Below are 14,032 nucleotides of genomic sequence, written 5' to 3'. Positions count from 1 at the left end.
AGAGCTAAATGGCCATCTTTGTTATCTTCACAAATTACTTCACAATTTTCCAATCCTGATATTGACAATCTCCTCTCTCGATCAGTCAGTCACTGGTATAACTCTCTATCTTGTTTTATTTGACCATTCTTTTTTCTATAATCACACAGGGGGCTTTTTCCACATTGTTCTCAGTCTTAATATTTTGAAGCACAGTCCTCCTCAATGACCCCTCCTTTTTCTGCTGATTGTTCTAACAGGCTCTGGCTCTTTCCTGATCCCTAAATTTCATTTTGTTCTACGTTTACCACACCATTCAAATACCTTGATTTACCCTCTCTTCACTCTAAGGTCCTTCAGAAAATTAGAACAATTTGTATTTAAAATGTTATGTGAGTTGTCGAAAGAAATAATCCCTGAATACAAGCAATAGCAGGCAGCCTAATTTCACTAGGCATTCTCCCATGCCCGAGCAGTAACAGTGCTTAAAAGCCAGGGCATAACTGCAAAACACAGGGTCTTTTAAAAGCATCATACACTACTGTGGTTATATGGTGAGGTTGAAAGGTTTGGACCTTTGTCACTGAAGGTGTGGCCATGCCATTCGCCTCTTGCTTCTGAATTTTGTGCAGTGTCTTGTTTGTTGTGGCTGAATGTGGATATTTATCTTCTGGATCTTTATTCTGCTCACACGGCTTTGTAGACTTCACTGTCCCCCGAGATGCTGTACCTTGTTTTGGTGACGGCAGACTTGTAATGGTTACAAGTCTTGCAGCTTCACTACTGCTTAAAGACCTTTGTTGAACCTCATCCCCTTGTTTTCTATGGATGGGAAAACTGACCCACCTTATGTCCAACATGTGGTGTTTTCTCAAGTATTAGAAGTCCTGTGCACTGGTTCTCCATCGCAATGTGCAGGATGTGTTTTTAGACTTCCTTCTGTAGCCCACACACATGGCAGCTGAAATGGGGAGACGCTGCTGAGATGAATGTATGAAGAGTCAGTTCTGTGCGGAGATGGCCTGCCCGCTTCTTTGATATTCAGGCTTCTAAACTTTGGTTCTTGTGCTGACCCTAGGACAATACTCAGTCGTCCATGCTCCCTTCTTCCTCTAATAGCGAGTTGCTCAGATTGTTGACTGATCTGTTGCTGTTGTTTGCAGAGTGCCACAAAGCATTTGCGTTAGTTGTGCGACCACCGACCGAGCAGAGCAACTTGTTGTTCAGCTTCCAGATAACGACTGAGGAACCTCCCAAGGAGAACTGGCTGAAGATGCTGTGCCGGCACGTAGCCAACACGATATGCAAAGCAGATGCTGTAAGTTGTTGATATCAGAGCTGACGAGAGGGTTGTACCTTGAATCTGTTTAAAATGTGTAGAGGTTTAAGAGATCTATGTCAGATGGCTATGCCAGAACTAACAAGCCCACTGGAAGCATGTCTTGTGGCAAAGGTCTGCAAGACGGGACAGCTTCTCAGAAGGGCTTGCTGCCAGTTCATCAAGGCTGTAATCTCTTGGAGACTCTATCTGTACTCAGTGAGCTTAAAGCTCATCCTGTTCTCATAGTTGGCAAAGCAATGGTGTCAGCAGCATCAGTGAGCACATCAGTATATGCAAGTCAATCATAGAGCCAAGTGAGGGTGTGAAACCGGATGTAGAGGAACAGGGTGTTTGCGGGCTTTTTCAATGGTGTTTCAAATAAATGTGGCTTTGCTTAAATGTGCAGAGCCTTGGAACGTAACTCCTGCATAAATGGGGAGTCGCCTGCATTTATAATTTATTTACAGCATTTTTACCCTACTCTTCAGCCAAGAAAGGCGCTCAAAGTGGGTTACATACAGTCAGAACAAAGCAGTCCCTACTTGCAGGCTTACAATCTAAAAACATGCAGCACAAACGGGGAAAGGGGCAGGGACGGAAGAGGAAAATAAAAATCAAAACTCGGGCACCAGTTATTAAACAGTTGTTCCTAGAACATCCCCCTGGCACAGTTCAGGGGCAGGAGGTCCCTGATGGAGCTGAGCACAGAGCCACAACTCAGCATGTTTGGATTCAGAAAAGACCCCTTGTGAGTTAAATGGCACTTAACTTCCAGGTAAGAACCAAAACCGTACGAAGAAGAGCAATGCTCTTGTTTGCATGGCATGCTTGCCTGGAGTTATTGCTGTAACAGGTGCAGCACATCTGTGTTTGGAGTGCACTGTTGCACTTAAATAGGGGTGTGTAGCAGCTCTGTGCATACTCCAAATAAGGAGGTGAATTGGAGTGATGTGGCCCATGATTTCATGTTTCCAAGTTGGGTCGTGCTGTTAACAAGCTATATTTTTGGGGTCAGGGACCTGCTAAGCTGATTCCCTTTGGGGCTTCTCTCCCCTGCCCTACAAGATGAAGCCTGATAAACCTCAGAAAAATAGGTGCACAGGGCCCTTTTTTTCTTTTATGAGAAACGAAACCAAGCTGCCCAGAGCTTTGGAAGGTTGGGGTAGGGTGCGGGGATATCTTGTTTTGCTAGACAGGCCAAGCTTTTAATCAAAGTGAATTCTTTTTCTGAATCACTCCAGTCGGTGATTGGGAGGGGGGAATGATGTTGAAGTAAATAAACCTCTCCATGTGGGTCATCTTTCTCTGAGCTTTGGCTATAATAGCAGGACATATGGAGTTAGGTTATTGTGTCAGCCTGCTTCTTTCCCAGTTAGTCTTTTTCATAACAAGTAACCTGCTTGTCTGCACTTCTGCTGGTTTCCCACCCAGGGGCAGCTTCCTCATGCCTCCCAGCTTTCAAACTTGATTTCCCACAAAAAATAAAATAAAAAATAAAATAGAAAAATGATTTGTATTTCCCCACTCCAAAATGGGAAAGTCTGCTCCTGTGCACCTATTTTTTCTGAGATTTGGCAGGCTTCATGCTCTCAGAAGGGGCATTCATGCCTGCAATTCGCAGCTAATTCTGGCAGAAAATAAAGCTTAAGAGGTCTTTATTTATTTAAGGGGTCCCTGCAAAAAACCACTGGATGGCTCTGCCTGAAATTTGGCAGGCTTAATGCACTCTGAAGGGGCTCCCTTGCCTACAAATTTCACCCACTTATGTGAAGTGGTTTTTTTTAGAATGCTACAACAGTTTTTAGATTCCCCATATAGTCAGTGGGTATGAAACAGAACTTGGGATCTAACAGATCAGATTTGAAAACCTGAAATAATGAATCCAATTATTCATTGTGGATTCAGAGCAGATTGGGTTGCTTGCAGACGCTGCCAATACAAGGTGAATTTTGTTGCCATTAATCACCCCTAATAAATAGTGTTATATAGAGATCTGCTTTGCCTGCCCACCTGTTTAGTATGAGGTAGCATACATTAAATGGCATAGTAAGTCATCTTTTCCAGGAAGCCTGTTGGGCCGTGAATGTTAACTATCTCTATTGTTTTATAAAATCTCTAAAACAGCAAAATAAAAAGTACCATTAAAATAATTTAATCAAATAGCTTTGAGCAAAGCAATCATTCTTTTAATTTGTTGTTGATGGCTGCCTTGATGTCTCTTGGGAGAAGACAGAATGTGTGTGTGTTAAACAATTATTTTATTTCCAGCAGATCCTGCATGTTCACCATTAGGCTTTGGGTGATCACTTGATTGATTCATTCTTCTAGGGAAAGACGATTGTCTAATGTCAGTTTTGCATGTCTATGCTTACAAAAGTAAAAGACTGTGGCACAGGGACTCTGTCACTCAGTGGTTCCATAGAATAAACCTATCATAAGGTGCCGTTTGGTTTGCCTATTACTCACAACACACCCCAATTCTAAACATTCTGTATTTCAGTGGAGCTGATTTAGGGTTGCAAGTGCTCCAAGGGAATTTATTCAACGAAAGGCATTGTTTTATATAGTATTCTATGTGTCTACTGCTTTGGTGTAGGACAATGTCTTATTCACTGGTTTGTGTTTTTAGCCTTGCCCGATTCCTTTAACAACTGCATTTTTTGCAGTTGTCTGAAGATGCACAAGTTCTTGCTCGTGTGTAAGAGTTCTCTGTGGTCAGGACACCCAGCTGTCCTGGTGTGATGTTGGGGATGGGGCTAAAAGCACAGCATTGCCCTACGTATGAAAAACACACAGTTGTTGTCAAGCTGAAACCATGTACAAGTCCATTATATCGGATTCTTCTGACTGTACTTAGGATTCGACTCCTAAATGTACAAAAGAGCTGTCTTTGAATAGGCTTTTCCCTGGCAGAGCTAAATACAGTGGTACCTTGGTTCTCGAACTGAATCTGTTCAGGGAGTCCATTTGACTCCCGAAACTGTTCGAAAACCAAGGCACGGCTTCCGATTGGCTGCAGGAGCTTCCTGCACTCAATCGGAAGCCGCGTCAGGTGTTCGGCTTCCAAAAAACATTCGCAAACCCAAACACTCACTTCTGGGTTTACGGCGTTTGGGAGCTGATTTGTTTGGGAGCCAAGCTGTTTGACTACCCAGGTACCACTATATCTTTTAAGACCTCTTAAAAACATGGAACATTTCATGGTTGAAAGTGTGCTGCTGTTGAAAAAGGAAGTGGTGTGTATTTTAGCTGCTGTAATAAACTCTGAATGTTGAGGGATCCCCATCACTAGGTAAGACTGGACTTAGGAATTGTTGCCACCTTGTCAGTTGAAGTCACAAACTTCCCCTTTTCCAGACTAAAGGGACTTCGCTTTTTCATAGCGATGTGTACACTGACTTCCATGCCCCACATGGTGGCAGTAAAGCCTTTAATTTTGCTCTTTGTTTTTCCTACCTGCTGGCTAAGCAGTAGAGTTCTGAAGGTTTGCAACTCCTATCTGGAAAGTTTTGTCTTTGGTAGTGAGAATCTGAGGACGGTGTCTGAGGATTTGAAGTCTGCTGTTGATTTTTGAAACGTGAATCTTTTACTCTCACGGTGGCTTCGCCTTCGAGTAAGTTCTCAAGCCTTCTTTCCTTTGCAGGAAGATCTCATTTACGCTACTGATCCGGATTCCATTGAAGTAAGCACGAAGGATGTGGACAGCACACTGAGCAGGGCATCCCGGGCCATTAAAAAAACATCCAAAAAGGTACGAGGTTTAACTAATAAAGAAATGCTATTCTGAAGCTATCTCCTCGCACCAAGCTTTTTCATTTGGGGGCAAAACCCATTCAGTTCCCTTCCTGGTGACAAGTTTTATTGCACTGGAATATTTGAGCCTAAATGTGACGCTTGCAGATGCTCCGTGCATCAGGAGAGAATGAATGTAAACCACTGACAGATGTTTCCAGAGGTATATTGTGCAGTAGCCCTCAATTGTGTAAGGAGCTTTTAGCTGATGTATGTTGTCTTCTCTCACTCTTTTACGTGTTACTATTCCAGCACAGAGTTTGAGAGTTTGGCACCAGTAAAAAGATCATAACTTTTTCATGTTGAAACAAATTGTGACAAATCTGAGGGGGGTAGGGCCTTGTTAGTTTTGGGTTTTTGTTTTTGACAGGGGCCTTTTATGTCACTTCCACTATTTGGCATTTGATTCCACTATTTACAGTTCCCCCACCTCTCTATATCCAGAATGTCTGTTTCTTGATGTATGATTCCTCCCCCCTCATTCCTCTCAATATAGATGTTGATTCTGCATCCGAGGAAGCGAGCTCTAGTCCGCAGAAGCTTACACCATAATAAACGTGTTAGTCTTTTAAGTGCATTAAGAATCTTGGTTGGTTTGTGTTGGGGGAAAAAAAAGTAATATAATGTTGTTTGGCTAGCAAATCTATAGCAATATGAAGTGTGAGGCTGGAATATGCATGAATGAGAACAAGATGGTTGGATGGCTTTAAAGGAACATTAGGCAAATTCATGGAGGGTAAGGCTGCATTATTAGGCTCCATGGCTATATTGCCAGAGGCAGTATGTCTCTGAGTACCAGTTGCCAGGAAGCACAAATGGGGTGAGCGCTGTTGGACTGCAGATGTGTTGGACACATCTGGCTGGCCGCTGTGAGGAGAGGATGCTAGACTAGATGGGAATCTGGCTTGATCCACCAGGGATGTTATGTTGTTATCAAATACAGTGGTGCCTCGCAAGACAAAAAGAATCCGTTCCGCGAGTCTTTTCGTCTAGCGGTTTTTTCGTCTTGCGAAGCAAGCCCATTAGCGGATTAGCGCTATTAGCGGTTTAGCGGCTATTAGTGGCTATTAAAGGCTTAAGGGATTAGCGGATTAGCTGCTAAAAGGCTATTAGCAGCTTAGTGCCTTAGAAAAAGGCGGTGGGGAGCGAAAAAACCCCCCCAGGAATCGCAAGACATTTTCGTCTTGCAAAGCAAGCCCATAGCAAATTCGTCCTGCGAAGCACCTCCAAAACGGAAAACCCTTTCGTCTAGCGGGTTTTCCGTCTTGCGAGGCATTCGTCTTACGGGGCACCACTGTATATCGAATATATTTAATCCTTGCTGCTTTGGCTAGTGGTAAGCAAAATGCAACAAAATGTATCAGCGTAGAACAGCAGAAGAAGCCTTACTGAAAAATGTGGAATCGATTTCCCCGTATTTTAAATAAGGGTAGCACTGTAGTCTTTCCTGCAGTTTACTTAACGTGGTTCTTAAAACTCTGCAGGTCACACGCGCCTTCTCATTCTCCAAGACACCAAAGAGAGCGCTCCGGAGAGCACTGATGGCGCACAGCAGCGTCGAAGGAAGGACTTTCTTCCCAGCTAGTGAGAATTACTTAGGAGGACGTGTTGCCAGTACTTCATCGCTAGCTGTAAGTGACTTTTCCCAGAGAAGTCTTGAATAATATAAAAGCCCCGAGTGGGGAGGCTGGCTCCTGCACTGTTCTTATTTCAATAATGAAGCTTATTGTAATCATGTCTGTTAATCTCTCTCCGGAAGTCATAACACCTGTGTGGTCAATGTAATTAAAAGATCTCAACTGTAGTAGAGAAATCCACTCTAAATGTCAGGCAGAAGTGAGCATGCCTGGAGGAGATAGTGAGGAATGTATCTTGCAGAAGAAAATCTGCTCTCTTGTGACCAATTAAAGACATTTGAGAAAACAAAACGTTTCAGAAACTGAGCTACGAAGGTGCTCAGAGGTTCTGCAGCCATGAAAGAGAGAACAGTCTGAGCGCAGGAAATTTCCTTTTTGGTAGATAAAAGTTGGGTTGTGGGCTAGGGTGCATGGGAAGCTGCCTTATGCTGAGTCAGGCGATTGAGCCCAACTCAGTATAGCCTACACTGACTGGCAGCAGCTCTTCAGGGTTTCAGATGTGGTCTGTCCCAGCCCTATCTGGAGATGCCAGGGTCTGAACGTAGAACCTTCTGCACCCTGAGCAGATTCTCGAACACTGAGCTATGGCCTTCCTTTTGGGGAATTTGGATCTTATTAAATGTCTTGTAAGGGATGTGGGTGGCGCTGTGGGTTAAACCACAGAGTCTAGGACTTGCCGATCAGAAGGTTGGCGGTTCGAATCCCTGCGATGGGGTGAGCTCCCGTTGCTTGGTCCCTGCTCCTGCCAACCTAGCAGTTCGAAAGCACGTCAAAGTGCAAGTAGATAAATAGGTACCGCTCTGGCGGGAAGGTAAACGGCATTTCCGTGCTCTGCTCTGGTTCGCCAGAAGCGGCTTAGTCATGCTGGCCACATGACCCGGAAGCTGTACGCCGGCTCCCTCGGCCAATAAAGCGAGATGAGCGCCGCAACCCCAGAGTCGGCCATGACTGGACCTAATGGTCAGGGGTCCCTTTACCTTTAAATGTCTTGTGGTTATGCGTTCTGGCAAAAAAGGGCTTCCCAGAAAAGAAGAAAGAAAGAAAAAAAGAAAAGTGACAAGGGGTAGTTAAAAATATTACAGCTATAAAGATTAATCAAAAGCATGGGATGGAATGACACTCTTGAATCATATAGATAAATGTACATTTGTACTGTTAGTCCCTTTGGAGGAGTTGCGTTCAATGTTTTGTGATGGCGCCTAGCAGTGCTAGGTGAATGAAGCCAATGAAGGGTGGCTGGCCTTGTCTCCACAACAGGGCTGCTTGCTCCTCTGATGAACTGTTCAGCTAACCACAACAAGCACGGCCAAGTTTTCCTTTTCTACATCAGGCCGTAAGGGAAATAACCTTAAGAGGGTGTCCTTGCACCGTAACAGCACTTGAAATGGGAATGCTCAATATCTCTTGAAAACACAATTTGGTGCTGCCATCCTGCCAGGCAGTGTCTACCATTCTAAACTGGATAGATAGCCCTCATTCCCAGAACATACATAGTTCTCCAGCTGTTGTGAGCGGGAAATTTCTTTTCTCTGCTCCATTGCATCAAAACCCATAAAATGTCACAGTTCTCTACTTAGTTTACCTGATCCCAACCCACTTTTACTGATATTATGATGTTGGTATTCTGGGTGAGCCTCTTGGAGCAGAGAGTGCTGCAAGCCTTTGAATAGAATTTTTGCAGACTCTACTCCAAAATATTTTTTTTTCTCAGTGGAGGAAAGGGTGCAGATGTTAGCTTTGTAGATGTTAAGAAAAGGGGGCTATTGTTAGATGAGTAACTAGTTCTTTCCTAAAAGTGCAGGCAATTTGTTGGACTGAACCTGTCTCTGAACTGGGAGATAAGGCTCAATACAGCCATGATGGATATGCTGGGTGGTTTTGAACATGTTCCTATGTCATCCCTGAAATGGCAGTGTTGACCAAATCATTTAATGGCTCCTATCGCAGGGGTTGGGATGCGGGTGGCGCTGTGGGTTAAACCTCAGCGCCTAGGGCTTGCCGATCGCATGGTTGGCGGTTCGAATCCCCGCGGCGGGGTGATCTCCCGTCTTTCGGTCCCAGCTCCTGCCCACCTAGCAGTCGAAAGCACCCTTAAGTGCAAGTAGATAAATAGGTACCACTTTATAACGGTGTTTCCTTGTGCTGTGCTGGTGCTGGCTCGCCAGAGCAGCTTTGTCACGCTGGCCACGTGACCCGGAAGTGTCTTCGGACAGCGCTGGCTCCCGGCCTCTTAAGTGAGATGAGCGCACAACCCTAGAGTCGGACACGACTGGCCCGTACGGGCAGGGGTACCTTTACTTTTACCTTTATTGCAGGGGTAGCATAGAGACCGATTAAGACTGACCTTTAAGCCCAGTAATCTCCAGTTCAGTCCTTGTCCCTGCAATGTGCTCACCCAATGACCTTTGCCAAACTGGTCAATTTTATTGGCTTTTGGTCCACTCATAGACACTTCACTTGTAATATTGGCATTTATTGTTGCAATGATGACTGTAATGAAGTATGCAACTTATTCCACGTACTGCTAAGTATTTTCATGGAAGATGAATGAGCAAACATGGAGATAGCCACTGAAGATCTAGGCCATATCGTGCCATTTTTTAAAAAATCTACTCTTGCAATTTAAGCACAGTGAGCGCTTTATAATTTGGATGTACTTTGATATATAAACTAGGTCTGAAGGCTTAAACTAGGTGGTGTCATACACCCGCAGATCTCTTCTTAGAGCCAGAATTGCTTTAGTGCCCCCCCCCCTTCTCCCACTCTACAACACAACAGGCATTTCCCAGCAGTAGAATGTCCTTGGGTTGAAAGAGACTTTTGTTTTGGAAGGTATAAATTACTGAAATACAGAACAGAGGGATTAGTCATACAGGTGGAGCATCGTAATCTCTGAAAGGTAAATCTAGTACAAGCACATCTTGGACTGAAGGGCTCAAAGGAAGCAGTTAGTACGTTGTCCTTGGCTTGTCAGCCTAGCCAGGCTCTTCCTTAATCTAAAATAAAATGGTACGGGGAGAAGCACAATGGGAGATCGTGATAGATCTGGACTGAATGCGATGTGTGGATTAACTCTCCGTTCCCCTCTTCCCACAATGTTTTTAGATTACTCGCTGCGCTTCTACGTACAGTTTATGTGAACCAGTTAAGCACATTGTTAGTGTGCAGCGTTCCAACTCCGTTGATGGGAACTCCCCGAGCTCTAGGCCTCGGCCTCTGATAGCTGCTTCCCATGGTGTAGAAGGGAGAGTTGCTTCCAGCTCTGACAGCCTAAACACCTGTTCCCTGCCCAGTCCTTGCCCAGTCATCAGCACCACCAGAGAGGAAGCGACTGATGACCAGAGGGCCGCCTAAAGTGAGCTCTGCCACCTCCTTGTTGGGCACTTCTCGGAGGCAAAGAGACTGGCCTTAAATAAGGCCTACAGTCTAATATTTTCCAGGTGCTGGGCCTCTCTTAAGCACTCTTTCACTTCTGTCCCAAAATGCTTGAATTCCTCCATTCAAATTAATGGTGTTTGCATGGTCACCACTGATACTGATCTTGCTCTGGGTTTCTTTCCATGTTTTCTGGCATTTTAAGGTACATATGCTTTTTTATAAAACAAAACTATGTGGCTGTTTACTTGAGAAAAAGGCAGCTTTGACATTTGGAAGTTCTGTCCATTCCTTCAATCTCTTGCAGTAGGTATGTAGCAGAATTACTAAGATAACCGGACATCCTAAAAGAAGTCATTTGGCTAAAGTGACCTGCAGGGCACTATTTTTGGGGGGTTAGGAGCTCCTATAAAATATATTCTTGCACCAATTACAATACCCTTTGCCTGCTGCAAGCTGTCAATATTTTTAAATGACCTTGAAGCTTGCCCTGTACAAAAACAAAACCTTTGAGTTGTATAGCGATTGTGGTTAATTGTAAAATGTATAACAATCTTATAATAGTCCGAGAGGGTTTTTCTATCTTTCTTGCCCTTCTTTTAGACACCACTTTGAAGGCACGAAAATGCAGCGAGGGCAGAACTGCTCTTGCATACGTTTAAGTAGAAAGCAATGCCTCATCTTTATTTCTCTTGAGGCTTGGCTACATTAGAAAACCTTACATGTCGAAAGGCTGAGTTGGAGAAGCTGCTGCTTAATAGAAATGCAACACACACACAACCTCTCAATAGTGTTTCTGAAGACGTATGTCCGCCTAACTTGCTGACACTTTGAAAACCTGGATTTTAAAGCGGGGAAGATCTCTGCTTCCTTGTGATCCCCTTGAATCCCCCCTCCTTTCCCAGGCACACATTAGAAGTATTTCTTCCACGGGAGATGTATACACTTAATATTTCTTCTTTTCTTTGAACAGGGCATCCACTCTCCGTCCTTGATCAACCTGCCATCCGTGTTTGAAAAGAGGAGTCATACTTTAAGTCGGTCAACTACTCACTTAATATGACACAGACAGGAAATGGAGTTGCAACTTACAATTTTGACTGACGGAAAGTGGTCTCGCTTTTTGAAGTGACCATTTACTGACATGAACGGCGGTACTTAGTTAGCACTTAGTGGGAATTAGTAAGCGTTTTAGATAACACTAAATTAATCACCAAGAGTTGTCTGATGTGCCTACTAAACAACTGAAGAACTCAACCTTGGCTTGGAGAGAACATATTCCTTTGCACAAATCATCCTATTGGCATAATGGAAATATTCTGCTTAGTGTAAACATTGCGCAGTGACTTTATGAATAAACCAGTGTTGGACCTGCCTGCGGATATTTAGACGTTGCTCACTGATGCCCGCACTGGCTGAGGATGGCGGACTTTGCTTTTAAAATAGTGTTTGTACATTTAGAGGCTGACGGTTCGAATTAACCATTGCATAGACCAATATCCAAAGTGAAACACTTGCTTACTGTTTAAAGTATAAATCTGTTTTTTTAAAGCCTAAGTTATACTTCAAGCATGATGAAAGTGCATCGGTGGCGGTGGTTTAGTGGAAATATGCAAATGGTTGACCCACATGTCTGATGGTCTGAGGCTCTTTAGCTGCTAGGTTTTACTGTTGCCCAACAAAATGCAAAATCACCTGAAGTGGAAGCCCCTAGAAAAATCACTGTACTAAATTCTATTTATAATTTTTGAATGGGGACCATTTTTTTAATATAAAAAAAGCTATATCTAAAACTTAAGTGTAACACTTCAATTTCTTAATATACTTAGTTTTTGTGCACAGATTTCATATGGAGATGAAAATGTAGATCTGATTTCAATATCTACAGCTGCTATTTTTTATTATTCAAAGGCTTTCATATAAAAATGTTCACCTTGTTTTCTTTAGGGGTTTTTAATACAGTATTTTCTCACATCTTAAACTTTTTAAATATCAAGTTTTCAGACTATACTTCTAAACTCCCTCTGACAATTAAGTTTCTGCATACAATAAACTTGGTTTGTTGTTGTCCATTTATGGGGGTTGGAGTGGGTGGGATTTCTAATTTCCCATTTTCTCTTAACCACTGACTGCTACTAATAAGTGTAACCTGTGCCACTTTTTTTTTACTACTTGTATCTTTTAAAATTCTATACTGGCAGAAACTTGTGTAAATAAATAGAGTGGTTTGTGTCGCTTATCTTTAATTTTTCATGTTTACCCCTGCAGATCATACCCTCCCAAGTTCATTGAATAATTTTTGCAATATCCTAGCAACGCAAACAACGTGCATCCTATTCATCTGCTTTTGAGCATTTCTTAGAGTGGAAAATTCACCAAGGACATGTCTATTACTACTTACTTTGAACAATGAAATCCTCTCCCTGTTGAATTGCTCCTTAAACTTCATTCCTTCTTCAAAGAGAGAGAAGAATGAGGGTCTGGAGACAACAGTGCGGCAGAGATGACAATACGCAGAATCTACTGGGTGGGAATGGAAAAGCTTTTGTGGCATTATGGGTGTTTGACCAGTAATTGTGATTGCCAAAGCTTTTCTATGTCACAATTCTAAAATGCCCAAATGTGAAGGGGTGGGGCCTTCAAAGTGCACAGAAACAAGCAAAGTCCATGAGACCATGGGATTGCCGTCACCCAGCCCACTTGGTCCGTGTGCTGTTTGAGGAACGGCAGTTCCTGGTTAGTAGAGTGTACCCCTCTGTTCAGCCGACCATTCTATCCTTTAAGTACTTGCTACCACCAGACATCCTGCCAACCTAGCAGTTTGAAAGCACGTCAAAGTGCAAGTAGATAAATAGGTACCGCTCCAGCGGGAAGGTAAATGGTGTTTCCGTGCGCTGCTCTGGTTCGCCAGAAGCGGCCTAGTCATGCTGGCCACATGACCCGGAAGCTGTACCCCTGTTCCCTTGGCCAGTAAAGTGAGATGAACGTTGCAACCCCCAAGTCGTCTGCGACTGGACCTAATGGTCAGGGGTCCCTTTACTTACCACCAGACAAGGTTAATTATTTCCCATTATCAGTCAGCCTCCCAATTTCCCCGGGGTCTCTCTGAAGTCCCATAATGTAGCATAGGACACTCATAATGTAGCACCCATCTGGCTGGGTTTCCCCAGCCACTCTTGGCGGCTTCTAACAAAAGATTAAAAATACATTAAGACATCAGTCATTAAAAACAGGGCTGCCTTCTGGTGTCTTCTAAAAGTCAGATAGTTGTTTATTTCCTTGACATCTGATGGGAGGGCATTCCACAGGGCAGGCGCCACTATGGAGAAGGCCTTCTGCCTGGTTCCCTGTAACTTGGCTTATCGCAGAGAGGGAACCGCCAGAAGGCCCTTGGAGTTGAACCTCAGTTTCTGGGCTTAACAATGGGGGTGAAGACCCTGGGCTATACTAGGTTAGGGCTTTAAAGGTCAGCACCAACACTTTGAACTGTGCTCGGAAATGTACTGGGAGCCAATGTAGGTCTTGCAGAACTGGTCTTATGTGGTCTCGGCGGCTTCCAGGGTGTTAAAATAAGAGGGCACACCAAGATGATGAAACTTGGGAAGAGCTTACCATGATGGAGAAGATGTGAAATGCATAAGCCCAAACCCAAGTTATAAGAAAGGATATTCTGACTAAACATCAGAAAGACTAAGAGCTGTTCAACAGTGAAGCAAACTCAAAAGGTGGTGGACTCTCCTTGTAGGTTTTTAAGCAGAGATTGGGTGGCCATCTGTCATGGATTCTTTAGTTGAGATCCCTGCATTGCAGGGGGTTGAGCTAGAAGACCCTTGTGGAATCTGATTTTATGAAAGGAAGAAATGGAGCTAAGAGAAAGAGATGCAAAAATTACAGAAAACAAGTACATCCATTTTGAGCAAGATAAAAT

The 14,032-nt window shown here is 43.7% G+C and overlaps 1 protein-coding gene across 5 annotated transcripts in view; it reads left to right on the top strand.

Annotated features, from left to right (window-relative positions):
• Positions 1–12,343, top strand: part of ECT2 (epithelial cell transforming 2) — a 42,096-nt gene extending 29,753 nt beyond the window's left edge. For 4 of the 5 annotated variants that reach the window (XM_083441991.1, XM_083441990.1, XM_083441993.1 and 1 more), the window contains 4 exons: positions 1,143–1,297; positions 4,944–5,051; positions 6,577–6,723; positions 11,078–12,343. In XM_083441991.1, the coding sequence (XP_083298117.1) occupies positions 1,143–1,297; positions 4,944–5,051; positions 6,577–6,723; positions 11,078–11,167 (500 nt within the window). In that variant the 3' untranslated portion in view covers positions 11,168–12,343. Of the gene's footprint in view, positions 1–1,142; positions 1,298–4,943; positions 5,052–6,576; positions 6,724–9,834; positions 10,085–11,077 lie in introns of all 5 variants that reach the window. The other variant, XM_083441994.1, reaches the window with a different exon arrangement.
• The last annotated feature ends 1,689 nt before the right edge of the window (positions 12,344–14,032 follow it).

This window comes from Podarcis tiliguerta (genome assembly GCF_965153285.1).
Source record: "Podarcis tiliguerta genome assembly, chromosome: 5".
NCBI lineage: Eukaryota > Metazoa > Chordata > Lepidosauria > Squamata > Lacertidae > Podarcis > Podarcis tiliguerta.
The sequence above is the reverse complement of the archived record's forward strand: the minus strand, read 5'-3'. Positions and strand labels throughout refer to the sequence as shown.